The 15,971-nt window shown below is 44.6% G+C and overlaps 2 protein-coding genes across 4 annotated transcripts; both read right to left on the reverse strand.

Moving 5' to 3' along the window:
• Positions 1-2,435: 2,435 nt before the first annotated feature.
• cdkn1a (cyclin dependent kinase inhibitor 1A) lies at positions 2,436-6,909 on the reverse strand. 3 transcript variants are annotated; one of them, XM_061833710.1, is made up of 3 exons: positions 6,752-6,909; positions 3,391-3,832; positions 2,436-3,192 (listed from the first exon to the last, which is right to left on the reverse strand). In XM_061833710.1, the coding sequence occupies exons 2-3, from the start codon at positions 3,824-3,826 to the stop codon at positions 3,137-3,139; spliced, it is 492 nt and encodes a 163-aa protein (XP_061689694.1). In that variant the 5' UTR covers positions 3,827-3,832; positions 6,752-6,909; the 3' UTR covers positions 2,436-3,136. The 3 variants fall into 3 exon arrangements, with proteins under 3 accessions (XP_061689694.1, XP_061689691.1, XP_061689692.1); XM_061833707.1 differs by lacking the exon at positions 6,752-6,909 and adding an exon at positions 5,130-5,270; XM_061833708.1 differs by lacking the exon at positions 6,752-6,909 and adding an exon at positions 5,130-5,202 and having other exon boundaries at positions 3,391-3,827.
• A 3,364-nt stretch (positions 6,910-10,273) lies between these two features.
• srsf3b (serine and arginine rich splicing factor 3b) lies at positions 10,274-15,970 on the reverse strand. The gene is made up of 6 exons (XM_061832836.1): positions 15,811-15,970; positions 14,880-15,098; positions 14,643-14,783; positions 12,131-12,169; positions 10,947-11,033; positions 10,274-10,844 (listed from the first exon to the last, which is right to left on the reverse strand). The coding sequence occupies exons 2-6, from the start codon at positions 15,080-15,082 to the stop codon at positions 10,817-10,819; spliced, it is 498 nt and encodes a 165-aa protein (XP_061688820.1). The 5' UTR covers positions 15,083-15,098; positions 15,811-15,970; the 3' UTR covers positions 10,274-10,816.
• Between the last annotated feature and the right edge of the window lies 1 nt (position 15,971).

Raw genomic sequence — 15,971 nt, forward strand, 5'->3', positions numbered from 1 at the left:
TATCCCAGCTGTCATCAAGCAGGAGGCGGGGTACACCCTGAACTAGTTGCCACCCAATCGCAGGGCGCATCGAGACAAACAGCCGCACTCACAATCACACCTACGGGCAATTTAGAGTGTCCAATTAATGTCGCATGTTTTTGGGTTTTTTTGGGATGCGGGAGGAAACCGGAATGCCCAGAAGAAAAAAAAAACCCACACAGGCACGGTGGGGGGACATGCAAACCCCCACACAGGTTGGGCTGGGATCGAACCCAGGACCTCAGAAATGTGAGGCCAACTCTTTACCAGCTAATCCACCGTGCCGCCCCCCCCTCCCACACACACGTATATAAAGAGTTATAGTTATATAAAGAATTCAGACCCAAAAGCTGCTCTCCACAGCGATAGATAGATAGATAGATAGATAGATAGATAGATAGATAGATAGATAGATAGATAGATAGATAGATAGATAGATAGATAGATTTTCTTAGCCACTCATATATATATATATATATATATATATACGTGTGTGGAGAGAGAGAGAGAGAGATAATATTGCAATACTCAGGAAGATATTCTTCTTCCTGTATGAAAAAAAACTATTCTGGATGGACGGTCGGATCCCTGAGAAGTAGCTGGTGACACTGCGTGACCCTATTGTACTGCCCCCCAGCGGCCACGGCTGGCACACCAGAAGGAGCCGCACAACAAATTGGATTTCAGCAAATATTTGATCACCGTTGACAATGATTTCATCATAATAATCATAAACAATTTCAAATGTCCATAAGATTACGAGAGGCTTCCTTTGAAGGCTCGCTATTTGCAAAGAGTTGGTCTCCAGACATTTGCTGACAGAACAGAAAACGAGCGCGACGACAGCGCCGCGTTTAAAATAGAAGCCGGACCGACAGAAATCAGGTCGAGTGCTCGGAAACGTCAAAAAAGCGGCGAAACGGTGGATTCGTCTGTGGGGGGGGGGGGTTGCCATGGTGACGCTCAGAACCACGTTGCCCGGGAGAAAACGACTCCATTTAAAGACACAGGTGGGGCACCTGCAGCCCGTGAGCCGGTTCCGGCCCGCTTAACATCAGGGGGGATGTGGGCCGACCAATTACGAGGCACATTGAGACAGACAAACAAATCATCGCGTCGACGGATAGTGTTACGGGCGGCGCGGGATCGATTCCCGCTCAGTGACGGTGTCGATATCTGCCCCGCGACTGACTGGCGACCAGTTCAGGGTGTAGTCCGCCTTTCGCCCGAAGCTAGCTGGGATAGGCTCCGGCTTTCCTGCAACCCCCGTGAGGATGAGCGGCTTGGATAATGGCAGCACCCATTTTCTTTGCCGCTTATCCTCAAGAGGGTCATGGGGAGTGCTGGAGGCTATCCCAGCTGTCAACGGGCAGGAGGCGGGGTACACCCTGAACTGGTCGCCAGGGGACATAGAGACAAAAAGACACACTCACAATGACACCTTGGGGCAATTTAGTGGCCAATGAATGGAGGAAACCAGAGCGCCCACCCGGAAAAAACCCACACAAGCACGGGGAGAATATGCAAACTCCACACAGGCGGGGGGGGGGGGGGGAATCGAACCCGGGTCCTCAGAAATGTGAGGCCAATGCTTTACCAGCTGTTCCACCGTGCTGGCGGATGACATATGGATGGAAAATTTGGTCTCCAATCTGAGGCAATTTTTTTTTTTTGGGGGGGGGAGGGGGGGCACCTTTTGTCATGTTTGTTAACAGCAACTACAATTTAACGGTAGTCTTTTTTTTTTTTTTAAACCTTTCGGCTTGTCCTTTTAGCCACTGCAAATAACAAGACACGCATATTAAATTCACTTTTTTTTAATTATTATTTGGAATTCTTTCACAAAAAGTCAATTGACAAAAAAGGTACAGTGCAATAAATAAAGGATAGAGTTTTCATTTGTAGCTTTATGTCGTCGGCCCTGAGCACGAGCGTCAATAAACGAGAAATGCGGTCAGCGTTAGCGCTCATCCTCATCATCATCATCATATCCAAAATGACAGTTTCTTAGCGTGATGTTATGCCGGACCGCCACTAAAAGACGGTGCGACGGTCTGAGCGCTCCCCCGTGCTGAAAAGTCTCCTTGTGCTTAACGCGCATGCGCGTATATTTTGTGAACCTCCGGCCAGTCTGAAACATCCCCATCCGTCCTTCCACGCGAGCGTTCAAGTTCGCTACGGATCAACTTTTGTTCTAAGATTAGGTGATAACGTATGTTAGCTAACTCTATATCGAAGAAGGGGAACTATGAGACCGGGGCATCTGCTCCGTACCCAGAGTTCCCCCTGTTAGCAACGCATGCGCATTCATCACAAGGAGACTTTTCAGCACGGGGGGGAGCGCTCAGACCGGATGAGACCAGCGGACGACGTGCCCGTGCAACACCGCAACAGTTTACAAATCTCTCCGATACGTTTCTTTAAATAAGACGCTAACCGCTACGGAGCACGTTCGAGCCAGGCCGCTTACGCACACAAACACAGGGAGAAAAAAAGAGGCAAACGTGAAGGCGGAAAACGGAAGACGACGGCGCTCGTGTCGCATCTCACCCGAGCAAAGCCAACGTGTGGAGACGACGTCGGAACGCTTCACTTGTGCAACAGGATATATGAAGTAGAACGCGCGCGAAGTGCTTAAAAAGGAACACAAAATATTCGGGTGACATCATGATGAAAAACAAGAACAAAGTAAAAAAAAAAAAAAAAAAGTGGATTGTGCGGAGAGGAACCGAAGGCGCTTCCGTCCTCCGGCCGTCCTCGATTGCGGCGTCGGCCTTTCAAGTAAACGCGCGCCGCTGCTTCGCCTGCTCCCGCACGCAAGGAAGAATTCAGCCGACCCTCGGACGTCCGCGTGGTCCAAACGAGTACAAATCCGCCGGTGCAAAGATTAGCGGTAACCTCCGCAGATTAAATGTCTCCCCCCTCCCCCCCCCGCTAAAAATTAATACAGCACCCAAAATAACCGTAAAGACGCGACGGGCTGAGGTCGCTCGTATTGCGTCCCTGGGAGCAAAATGTGCAGTCCGGGCCCGACTTGGCTTTCCTGAGCGTTTTTGTGAGGTTCTGTTGGAATATTGTCAGTCTCTGTGGAATGCTGCACCGATGGACCGAAAAATCACTTGCTGGATGTAAGCGGCATCCCCACGACTCTTCTTTTCGACTGATAGAAATCTGTTGGGAGAGACGGAGGAGAACATTTAGGAAGGTTTCACCTGGGTCGACGTCGGGATGTGCCGATGTTTTGGTTCGGAACCGAGTTCAAACGGGCTCAAGTCTTGCACGTGAGCGTCTACGAACCGACGTAATTACACATTTGCACAACGATGGACGATGAATTATTGGAGAGGAAGCCACGCGTCGAATGTTTACCCGTAATGTTGGTTTGTTTCCTCTTGATCCCGCCGCTCTCCTTCTTCCTCGGCGTTCTCTCCACGTTCAAAGGACATCTGTCGGAGTCCTTTTCCGGGATGTTCTCCTTCTCGCACTCCGGCGGTTCCGCCCTGACCTTCTTGGGGCTGACCGCGGCCTCCGTCGCCCTCGGAGCGCTCGCCCTCCCCAGCGTACGGGGCCTGTAGAGCGCCGGCACCTTGGCGCCGGGGACCCCCTCCCACTGGAAATCTCCGTGGGCCAGAGGCCGGTCGGACAGGAAGTCGAAGCTCCAGCGGCGGGACGCTTCCTCCAGGTCTTTCCTCAGGGCGGCCTGGCAGTCCGCCCGCAGCTGCTCCCTGTCCACTGGGCCGAACAGGCTCCGCCGGGTGGGGCCCTTCCCCGGGGGGCTCGGGATCCGCTTGACGCTCGCCATCATTCTACACTAAAAAAAAAAAAAAAAAAAAAAAAAAAAAGTGACATTTGTATGAAACTTTTACTTTCAATTATAATTCGTAAATGTGGCAACATTTGTTTTACTTGAATAGGATTGACATGAATTATTATTATTATATATTATTGTTATTTAATTTGGGTGATAATGCCATAAAATGTTCCGTTACTATTCAATCACCAGGAAGTATCATGCAAAAAATAAATAAATAAAGGAAAATGCAGTACAGCCTCGGTCCTCGACCGCAGTCCGTTCCGGAAAACGGTTCGAGAAGTGATTTGTTCGAAAACCCAATCGATGTTTCCCACTACAATGAATGGAAAAAGAAATAATGTGTTCCGAGCCTAAAAAAACAAGTTTTTTAAAGCATTTCTAAAAGATTTTCCTGATAATAAACTGCATAGTAGAAATACATGTATAGTTTAAATACTTTATAGGGTAAAATCATTTAAAAATGTATTTATTTTTTGCTTAAAATGTATGCTTTAGGGCAGGACGGTGATTCAGCTGGTAAAGCTTTGGTCTCACAATTTTGAGGACTCGGATTCGATCCCGGCCCCGCCCGTGTGGAGTCTGCATGTTCTCCCCGTGCCTGCGTGGATTTTCTCCGGGTACTCCGGTTTCCTCCCACCTCCCAAAAACTTGCAACATTAATTGGAGACTCTAAATTGCCCCTAGGTGTGATTGTGAGTGCGCTCCGATTGGCTGGTAACCAGTTCAGGGTGTACCCCGCCCCCTGATAGCTGGGATAGACTCCAACACTCACGTGACCCTTGTGAGGATAAGCGGCAAAGGAAAATGGATGGATGTATGCTTTAGTGGTAGAGTAGGCTAAACTCTTTTTTTTATTAACAAAAGCGCAGAATAACTTTAAAGAAGCAATAATGAGAGTTTAAAAAAACATTTTTTTTTACAAAAAGTAACACAAAAACATTAACTCATAACTCAAGTTAACGAAATCTTTGAAACAAAACAAAAATGCAGAAATGCATGAGCATTATTAAAAGTTCACAAGAAAAAAAAGCAATGCAAAACTGTCAACTACTGTATAAAATGTCTTCGGTTATGTTTTGTCGGGGGCGTTCGAGTACCGATTTTCGTTCCAAAATCGATTTTCACGGTACCACAGATGAAAGCAGAAATTGTGAAAAACAAAAAAGTAATTAATCCCCGTGACTTGTCTGAGATAGCGAAAGTATGACATGTCACATTTTATTTTTTTTGTAAATCCAATACCAAGCGAGTTAGTAACCTGCCCCGAGTATAAAAAAAAATGAAGCTGTCTTACCATGGTTACAAAGTTTCCTCCTTCGGAGCAAAAAAGTGACTCTGCGACTGCTGCTACTGACAGTCTATTTATAAGAGAGTGAGAGTGACTCACAGGTCTGCGCCCCTCCCACGGGAACGTGACTGCTACATGCCCGGACAAGGTCCCGCTCGGGATATGTGAGGACAAGTCCTTTGGGCAGAAGCCGGAACGGCCGCTAGGGGGCGCTTTAAGGTCTGCCTTAAAGGGAGTGGAACGGTCCATTGGTGGGGATCAGACGCGGTGGGGGGGGGGGGTATCAGGGCTAGGGAGTGACAAGCAAATTGGGCGAATAAAGCAATATCGTGATGATCACGATAAAACATTCGTGGGGGGGGGGGGGCGGCGAGTACTGTCATGGTACTTTTAACCTCAAAGCTACACAGGAAGGAATAGACTAGAATAATGAGTCATTACACCCATCCAGGAAAGGTGGGGCAGGTCCTAAGAGAATAAAAAAAATAAAAAAAAAAAAACTTAAATGAACCTAACATGCATATTTTTGGAGAATGTTGGAGGAAACACTGCAGTCGAGATTCAAACTCAGAACCCCAGGACTGTGGAGCGTGCAGGCTAATTAATTAAACATAAAAAAAAAATAGGTGGGGTCATAAAAAGTGAAAAGTGTTTTTTTTTTTTTTGCCGATGAGATGGTAATGAGTTTGACTTTTGGATTTTATTACATATTTCCCAAGTATAATTGTAAATCATTTGCACTATACAATCTGGCCACACGATGGAGCCAAATCAAACCGGTGCCTTGTCATTTTTTTACTTTTCAGGAATTCACATCGAAATATTGCATTGCAGCGCATTTTAAACCGTTTCAAGTTACCTTAAAATCATAAAACATAAACTAATTAACCCGGGCACCGTTTTTTAAGACGTCTGAAAAAGTTTTGCAGCCAATTCGAAGTGTCCCCGTACGCCAGGTCGAGCAACAAGGTAATCAGAACCAAGACAAATATACATTAGCCTGCCAATAATGCTGAGAAGCACAAGTGGCATCAAACGCAAATCAAGAAAATTATTGAAAATTCCGATGACTGTGAAAAGTTGACTTTTGGCAGTCATAAATCCAACTGCTAGACCCCACCCACTTTTCTACCGAACTCTTGACGTGATTTCAGTTATTCGACTTACGTTATTATTTTTTTTAATTTAAAAATACACATTTTGTATTGAATATTTAGCATATTCCACACCGATCCGGGTGTAATTTCACATTTTTAACAAGCGTTATTATTTTTTTTAAATAACTCGAAGAGGAAATGACGCAAGGGGGATCGCTGGATGGGCGGGACAGTGATTCAAGGCTGCGGCGGGAGAGGGAAGCTCCGCCCACTTACTACGCCGGTACACGTGAGGCCAAAACTCGTGTCGGCGGGCTATGAACTCATTTTATCCAGCGACAACAGTGGCGCAAAAGTCTTTGCTTCTATATTTGTGTGACAAATTAAATTCAGAAAGTAGAGGATAATAAATAGTCACTTAAACACAGTGGAAGTTATCCATATCGGTTTTGCAAAATGGGCACACTTTAGACAGCACTCAATTCAACTTGCTATTTCTATCTAAAAAGCACTTGGAATCACTTTACTCACATTCTCAGTGGTCTGGTTGTAAGTCTCGTTGCGTGCCGGTCGAGGTCTTTCGGCGTCAGCCTCGAAAACCAGAAAAAAAGATGCCAAAATGTCGCGAAGGAAACTCGACGTCGTCTTTAACTTTTCGCTCTTAGTGTCGGTGGGCCAAGCAGGAGGCTTTTTATAAACTCCGGTGGGCGGGGTTTCTTGTCCAAGGGGGCGCGGCCAGACGGCTGCGGCACGTGGACCGAGTCCCGTAAACACATGAGCGAACGTGACACTTGGCCCGCTCGGTTCTTGGAAATTCCAGGACAAGAGAGGCCCAGAATGTGCCGTGCGTGTTTCGGTTCTTTCTCTCCGACGTGTGAATGCGGTGCAAAATGGAACATGTTTTTCTTGCCTACCGGTCCAAGTTACACTGTTAAAAATATGTAATGCAACTATTTCAATGACTTTTGCAAAGTAATGTGTCTCATTACATTTTGATAACTTTTCTTAATTTTGAACAAAAACGTATCAACAGCACCCTTAAATGTCCATTCATCCATCCATCCATTTTCTTATCCGCTCATCCTCACGAGGGTCGCGGGGAGTGCCGGAGCCTATCCCGGGTTTCAACGGGGAGGGGGCGGGGTACGCCCTGAACTGGTCGCCAGGGCACAAAAAGACAAACAGCGCACTCACAATCGCACCTAGGGGCAATTTAGAGTGTCCAATTAATGTTGCATGTTTTTGGAGATGTGGGAGGAAAACGGAGCACCCGGAGAAAATCCATCCAGGCGCGGGGAGAACATGAAGACTCCACACGGGGGGTGTGCCTGCGTGAGTTTCCTCCGGGTGGGCACTCCGGTTTCCTCCCACATCCCAAAAACATGCAACGTTAATTGGACACTCTAAATTGCCCATAGGTGTGATTGTGAGTCCGACTGTTTGTCTCGATGTGCCCTGCGATTGGCTGGCGACCAGTTCAGGGTGTCCCCCGCCCGCCCGCCTCCTGCCCGTGGACAGCTGGGATAGGCTCCAGCATTCCTCGTGACCCTCATGGGGATAAGTGAGTAAGAAAATGGACGGATGGATTTAGTTTATTATTTATGAAATTATAATAATCTTATTATTTAATTAATTTAATTTGGGGGAAACGATTTATTTATATATTTATCTTGTGTGATGAGGGGTTGGAGAATCTTGGATTTAAAAAAATAAAATAAAAAAAAAACAACGCTGACTTTCTGATGAACAGTATGGTTTCTACGTGGGCGTCACGTGACACCCATCACGGACTGTGAAAGTTACATAACAGCGTGGAGGTGGATGATATACCTTCAGTAACTGAGTGGATTCCCGCCGCGAGTTCCTCGAGGCCCCCCCCCCGCAATGGAGACCCGCGAGTCAGACGGCCCACAGTGACGTCACTAACGCTGAAGCCAGACATGGGATACTTTGCGCAAGTCGGCGGAAAAGCGCGCGCAATTTTTCAGGGCCGGCCCCGCGTTTGCGCGTATTTGACGGCACTTCACGTGGGATGTATGCGTGAACATACCAGCCGTGGGGACGACGCGGGGTGGGACCGAAAAAAAGACCATTGGATAAGTGGGATCGCGAGCCGGCGATATGGGAAGCGCCGTTTCGGAACACATGAGCCCAAAGAAGGAATTTCTGAATATTGGTGAACGGACACTTCATTGTCATGCACATCATATACGGAGGAAAAATTCAACTACAAATTATTTGCTGGAATATATTGTAAATCTGTAGTCCATAGTCTGCTTAATATATGAAGAAAAAAATATTACAAAACCAATGCATGAGAGCTCTTGATTTGGCTTAGTCTAGACATTGAAGCCACCGTATCTTTAAAACAATAACAAAAATAAAAAAATGCTTAGATCTCATGAAAACGCACAATGAGTATATTTTTAAAACTATTGGACACACTTGCAATTTATGACTGTGTTGAATTATGGCTGAGCTCGTTGAGGTACAATATATTCAGAAGCAAGAAAATCATCAATATCTACTGCTAATCTGATAATAAATTCCTCATATTAATAATTGCTAATGTTGCTGTGGGGGCCTACACTGTGTTCCACTGTATTTTTAAAAGACTTGGAAATATTTTTGAACCCTTCTTCTGACTTGAGAACTTTAAATATTGAGGTTCCTGCTCTCCAAGGGACCACAATATCCATCCATCCATTTTCTTAGCCGCTTATCCTCACGGGAGGGACTACAATAATGTTACGAAAAGCCTGCCGGTACTCAAACATTCCAATTTTATTTGAGGTTAACCAGATGCATTTTAAACGGTGGCGGGTGTGTACCAACTCCCACTTAAGATGAGTTTGATTGGGTAATTCTAACCCTAACACACATCACCAGTTAATCGCCAAGAGGGTGTGCACACTTTTTCAACAACGCATTTTTTTTTTAAACAATTGTGTTTCATAGATTATAGGTCACATTAATGGTGTGAAAAGTTCCAAAATGACTCACTTTGGTCACACTTGGCATTTGGACAGAGGTGTGTGGACTTTTGATATCTGATGCATTTTCTATATTTGAGCAGATACGTAGGCTGAAAATGGCTCGTGCCTCGAACGAGTTAAGTTCGCGATTCCAAAAGTCCAGACATGTAGTAGTGGTCTTTATCGGCCGCACTAGGACACCATTATTTGGATGTCTTATCTTTCAATGTGGAAAGGGTTAAAACCCACACACAGGCAACCGCCATTGTGTAAACAATCTACACAATAGTGTACAACGTGCACAGTTCTGAGGTTCTGGGTTCGGTCCCCAATGAACAGAACTCTTACATGTAGTGCAGCATAGTTGGTATATATATATAATTTTTAGCAATGGATAGATAACATAATTGCAGGTTATAGGGAGGCACACGGAGAATATAAAACTCTAAGATGGATTATTGACCACATTGTATGTGAGCATTTGTGGGTTGAAATTATACAATTAATATTTCAGGCTACATCTCGTGAAATAGCCAAAATACTCACCAAATTTGAAGTGCTACGCTTCCTGTAGTTTGGCTGAAGTCGCTTCATTGCAAACAGCGCCCTCTACTGGGGAATAAAAGGGTCACTTATTTCCACAAATACGCTCCCCAAAAACCCACCAAAATCCACGGTCAATTTTGAGTAAATACAGCTTTGTGATATAAATATTTAGTCTATAACGATTGTCTTATGATGCTGAATTTTGAAACAAGGGCTACAAAGGGTTATCGTGTACAAAATGCATCAAAACAGCAAAATCTGAGGCGTGTAAATCGTGTAGTCGTCCAGAATCGCTTTGAATTGAGCAATGTGATCACAGCTACGGTGGTGTTACTCATTATTTTAACATAATCTACTACATAGTTTTGATTAGCATCTGAGAAGATATGAATATCTGCAGTAAAAATTGAGGTTTTTCCCGACCTGAAGGATCGATTTCAGGCACCTGCCAGCGGGACTGCGTCCATTTGCGGAAATACTATCACAGTATTCAAATCAAGCTAAGAGGTGTGAGGGTCGGGGGAGAAGTATAAACGTTTTAAACAACGGGTATTTTTAATTGAGAGAATTTCATTGTATCAAAGCACAGAAAATGAAAAATGATTTCGGTCTCCAGATACATCAAACGTCTTCCTCGTAAACCAAAACATCCACCGACGGAATCCATGATGAAAAAGTGGCACGGTCGACGCTTTTCAAATCACAATTAGGATGCTCCTTGTAATTAATCATTTTTTTTTTCCACATTCTTAAAAATCAAATATACACAATGAAAAATGAACTCTCACTATGGGTCAAGCTACACGTATGCATTTATAAAAACTGAAAAATAAAGAACGAGTGGCTGCGTGATAACTGGTCGAATGCGAGGTGGCGCAACCTTTTCAGGACTTGGATGAGGAATCGCACCCAAATAAATGTGAAACAACCACAACAACATCCAAAAAAAAAAAAAAAAAAAAGTGACTAAAACCTGACAGATTAAAAAAAAAAAACAAAACAAAACCAATGTCCATCATGTGAAAACAACATAGTACAGTATAACTTGTTTTCGTCATCTCTCTTCCTGTTCCTCTTATTTTCTGTCATTTGACCTGGAACGACTGTTTGGAAAAACAAAAAGCGACAAGTTAGCGATTCAGTCACACGGCGACCGAAAATCTTAATAGCGTTTATGCGGCTAAAAGATGAAAAAGGTTTTGTACCTCCTTGACCGGGAGAAGGACCTTGAAGGTTTGTGGTTCCTGTCCCGGGAGAGGGAACGTTCCCTCCTCCTGTCTCTAGAGAAAGACCTGTGTAAAGGTGGCCAGAAAAGGAAAAACAAAATGTTCCATGAACTCTACAAATATCTTGTAAGGTTAAGGCATTTTGCTCGTTTGAAAAATGGGGACGTGAGTCTAAATTCACACGTAACACAGCAAACGCAAGTATGTGTGTCTTATCTTTTTTATCAACTTTTGTTTTAAGGTAAGGTTAGGCTATAACGTATGTTAGCTCCCTCTATGTAGAAGAAGGGGAACTATGAGACCGGGGGATTTCCCAGTCAGCGTCTGCTACGTACCCAGAGTTCCCCCTGTTAGGAACGCATGCGCATTAATCACAAGGAGACTTTTCAGCACGGGGGAGCGCTCAGATCGTCACACAGCAACTTAAAAACTGCGACTACATATCTGTTTTTAAGGCTGCACACACACAATACTATTGTACTCTAGTATTTATTGGACCACAAAAAAAAAACGTGTCTCAATTGTCAACGAAAAAGTGGATGACCCAAAAAATAAAATAAGAGGAAAGTGGTGAGAAGAGCAAATATTTTGGGAGGCTGCTGGCAGTGACTGATCGATCACCCCACTCAATTTCCGGCCTATAAACCGCGACTTTTTTCCACACGCTTCCAACCTTGCAGTTAATGCGGCTAATTTGTGCGTTTTTTCTAAAGGCCGCAAGGGGGCACCCGAGCGGAAAAGGTAAGAGTGAGACTGGTGGAATATATGTGCCGAGGAAGTGACTTTTACCAGTCCAGCCCTGTTGGTGCTGAGGTAGCGTGTTACTGCAGTGTCTGTTATTTATTTATTTATTTTTTAACTGGCCCTGTTAGTGCGGCGCTAGCGTTAAACTCTCCGTTTACCGTCTTTCTTTGTAAATATCTTCGGGTTTCAATGTGGGCACTTGCGGCTTTTACACAACCGTGTACCAAATGGTATTTCCTTTACAAATGTACTCGGTGAGGCTTATAACCAGGTGCGCTCCGGAGGCCGGGAATTACGGTATATATAATCAAGTTCTGCCGGATTAGACCGCGTGACTCACTGTATGACGGGCCAAAGATGTAAGAAAAAAAACGTATCGATAACATTCACCATCAACGATCACGTCGACGTTTACGTACCTGCTGCGGCTACGACTGAAGCTCCTCCTACGTGGAGATCTGTGTGAAGAAAATGGCAAGATGTTAAGAACAGCAACTGATGCATGCGTCGCGGTTAGACCTTCACACACACAACTCATGTTAGTTTGTGGGTCCCCATCAGAACTGCACAAAAAAACAAAAAACAAATAAAAAAATAAAAATTGTTTTGAAACTATATAAACCACTAACATCAGGCGTGCGCCAATAGACCCCAGAACTTCTCACCTACCCCACAGTAGAGGGTCCATTCAAAAACTACGTTATGAAGGCCGAGCCTCAAGATGAGCCGACTAACACCGACTGTCCCTATGTGAAGATGGAACCCTACACTGTGGACCGACACTTTGTAGGATTAACATCTTAGCGGTCCACTGCTTGTTCACCAAGACAACATGTGGAAATACAAGTGAATAGACGAGCTAACAGGCTTTGGGTACGATTTTTTTTAACCAACTACGCTCAAAACTCCCATACGTAACTTCTAAATCAGAATCTCTGGACAAGTCCCAGATATTTGGCGGTGGTGGACCATTCACCTTTGGAAACGAGAACTAAGAGTAACGGGTAAGGACATAAAGACAGAAGCAAAATGTGAAAAAAAAAAAAAAGAAGGAAAAAAAAAAAAAAAGAAAGAACAACCTTTGTAAACCAGCTGTCGCTTCACTTTGAAAACTGTTATCAGTGTACTGAATGAAGCAGGAAAACTTACTAGTATTTTTGGTTTTCAACAAGCTAGATATGACGAAAGGGAGGCAGACTGTCGGCCGGGTGGGAAGAATTGGCAGAATAGGCCTGGCCAGATGCTGCGAGGTGATAAAGGTGGCAGGCAGGTGTGTGGGGGGAGGGGGCTGGCTGCGGCTTTTTTCCTGCTTTAATCGGTTAGCCGAAGGCTGCCGCTGGTAGCTTGTCGACATTTGGAAACGCGAAACGCCGATTGGAATGTGAGGTGGGCCGCTGCCGTTTGGGTTAAGGTTGAAGGAGGAGGTGGTTGAGAAGAGCATGATGAGGAACCAATGGCCTGGTGCAACCTGACGACTGGCCCGTGCCTGCCGGGTCATGTGACAGCACCAGTCAAGCTGATTGAGGCACGGTGGTCAGCAGTCACATGATGCTGAAAGAGGACTAGTTGATTGACTCTGAGGGTGGTGAGAAGAGGCATGGTGGTGGCTCTGCAACGGGTTTCATTCTTATTAATATTTATGGAAAATAAAAAGCATCCTCAAACAAAAAGGAAAAGCATCACATTTGGCACTCTCAACCCTCCCACTTTTAAAACTACTTTTGCTGGACTTTGTGTCGTTTAGTCAATGTGGAAGCCTACAGTCAATTGTAGACTTGGCGCTGAAAGCTTACAATCCAGAATTAAAATAGAAAACTGTTAGCCTGTGTCGTCCCTGCAAAGTGATTAGCCTTCTGTCAATCGCCGCTCATCCTCACAAGGGCCGTAGCCATGCTGGCAGGCTATCCCAGCTTGTCAAGGTACACCCTGAAGTGGTCGCCAGCCAGTCGCAAGGCACATAATCATTCGCACTCACATTCACACCGACGGTCTATTAACCTACACCTGCATGTTTTAGGGATGAGGGAGAAAACCCCCCCAAAACACAGCGCGAACATGCGGACTGCACGGTGGGGGCTGGGATTTGAACACCGATCCTCAGAAGTGTGAGGCTGATGCCACCCTGGTTAGCAATATGAAAATAAGTAAATTCAAATTTATTTTATTTTAAATTTAAAAACATGTATGATTCCATTGGTGAGTTATCGTGTTCCCATCAGTACTTTTGCAACTAAAAATCTCAGAGTTGGTTGACGCAAAGGACAAAAAAAAAACAAGATTTCAATAGATCAAATATTCAATAGAATGCTTTCACATGCCTCAGTTTTTCCCAAGATTGTCTTCAAACCATTTTTATTGTTGCAAGTTTGTCCCTTTTTTTAACCATATTTTTACTTGATTTCTTCAATGAATTAACTGTGATATTTAATGTTCTTTTATCACTTCATTAGTGATTTATTTACTCCACACTGTTTTCTGTACGACAGAACTACAATTAGTCTCAATAAATCTTTTTTTTTTGTAAAATCAAACTCTCGTTTCCACTGTACTGTATAAATATTACCCAGCAAAAACCGGAACCATATTTTCTGTATCTTAAGAACGACAAATGAGATGGGTCCAAGTACAAAACCATACAGTATGCAGTCTAATCACTTTGCAAGGACTACAACAATGTAACAGAACCAACCAACCAAATATTAAGCCATTTAAATTGTCCCAATAAAGTTACAGTGCCAATGACATCGATAGCACGATCCTTACACATAGAACGAGGTAAGAATGCATAAAAAAAGACAACAACTAACCCCAATTTGGAAACAATACTGCCAGGAAGTATACTGTGAATGAAAGTGATCCGAGCAATCGCCGGGATTGTATTATAAAACGTAAACTAGGGTCAACCAATGTCAGAAACATTTTGTAAGTCACCTTCGCCTTGCCGGTGGACTACGCCGCCTGTAATCATCTCGGTCTCGGGGGCGCCTGCTCCACGATGGCGGTGCGCCGCGGGTGCGACTGCGTTTCTCCCCATTGGACAGCTCTACTCGCACACGGCAACCACATAGAGTTCTAGACAGAGGAAAAACAACACATAGGAGGTGAAAAATTGTCTCCACAACATCATTGCAACTGTGTCACCCACACACAGTTGTTCTCACGTCTTACCTCCCATCAAGCTCTCGCACGGCATCAGTAGCATCTCTGGGGTCTTCAAATTCTACAAAGGCGAACCCTGGGGGGTTCCGCGCCACCCACACACTGCGGAGAGGCCCGTAGTAACTAAACGACCTTTCTAACTCGGTCTTGTTTCCGTTGTTGCCCAGATTTCCAACGTAGACCTTGCAGTCAAGTGGACATTCGCGGTGCATGACTGGGATCTGTAGACTGGGAAAAACAAGTTTAACATTTAAGGAAGCAATTATGTTCGAGATCATTGTACTGGTTGAAGTAGTGTTTGCAACCTTGTTAAATCTACAGCCGGTTGTGTTAAGAGAATTAATCTAAACATTACAGACAAGGTAAATTACTCAAAGTGGAACATTTTCAATTGACTGCAACATTCGAATCAGTCAAAAGTCCATCGATTAGATAAAGCACTGATGTTTGGCTTGTTCGACGTTAGTTGCAAATTTGTTTGTATAAATTGATAATCGCATTTACGATCTTATTTCTTGTCAAATAAAGACATGTTCAGAGAGGGGAAGGAAGGGTTCGGGTCGGGTGGGGTGGGGGGGGGAAGCTATTAGCCTTAGCTTACAAAGCCATTGTTCCAACTGTCTCCCAGCAAACAAAACATCAATGGGTAACGTTTCAGATATTTGTTATACCAATTAGCTCTGCTCCACCGCATTCATTAAAATATATTGCATACATAAAACGGCAGGTTTTTTTTTTCCCGCCGACGGTATTGTTTCGTCTCCTCGAAGCTAAAGGCTAGCTCGAGCGAGCTAAAATGGCCGTCGCCTTTTTCAAGGCCTCGTCCTCCGGCAACAGAAAATCTTAAAAATGGTTCACATTCTCACCAACTCACCGGAGCAGTACAACGCGTGTTGCTAAGCTAGAATCTTAGTTAACACTCTAAAACAAAGATCCGTACCTTATCGATGTTACTAAGAGGTTTGCTGGGGTCTGGGCTTCTTCGAACGCGAGGTACTTCCTTGCTGGTGTCGATGGAAAATGGCGTGTTTTCTCCTAGTTCGGGCGCTGTTAGCCTCGGGAGGGCGGGGGCAAGCGGATCTTTCTCGCTCATAAAAGAAA

This window comes from Syngnathoides biaculeatus, chromosome 10 (assembly GCF_019802595.1).
Source record: "Syngnathoides biaculeatus isolate LvHL_M chromosome 10, ASM1980259v1, whole genome shotgun sequence".
NCBI classification, from domain to species: domain Eukaryota; kingdom Metazoa; phylum Chordata; class Actinopteri; order Syngnathiformes; family Syngnathidae; genus Syngnathoides; species Syngnathoides biaculeatus.

Excerpts from the sequence above, each read along its gene's own strand:
- srsf3b (XM_061832836.1), bottom strand. The coding sequence starts at position 15,082 with ATGCACCGCGAATGTCCACTTGACTGCAAGGTCTACGTTGGAAATCTG. Across the intron at positions 14,784-14,879 it reads GTGCGAGAGCTTGATGGGAG|AACTCTATGTGGTTGCCGTG; the intron begins GTAAGACGTGAG and ends TCCTCTGTCTAG. Across the intron at positions 11,034-12,130 it reads TTCAGTCGTAGCCGCAGCAG|GTCTTTCTCTAGAGACAGGA; the intron begins GTACGTAAACGT and ends ACCTTTACACAG.
- cdkn1a (XM_061833707.1), bottom strand. Across the intron at positions 3,193-3,390 it reads GAAACAAACCAACATTACGG|ATTTCTATCAGTCGAAAAGA; the intron begins GTAAACATTCGA and ends CTCTCCCAACAG.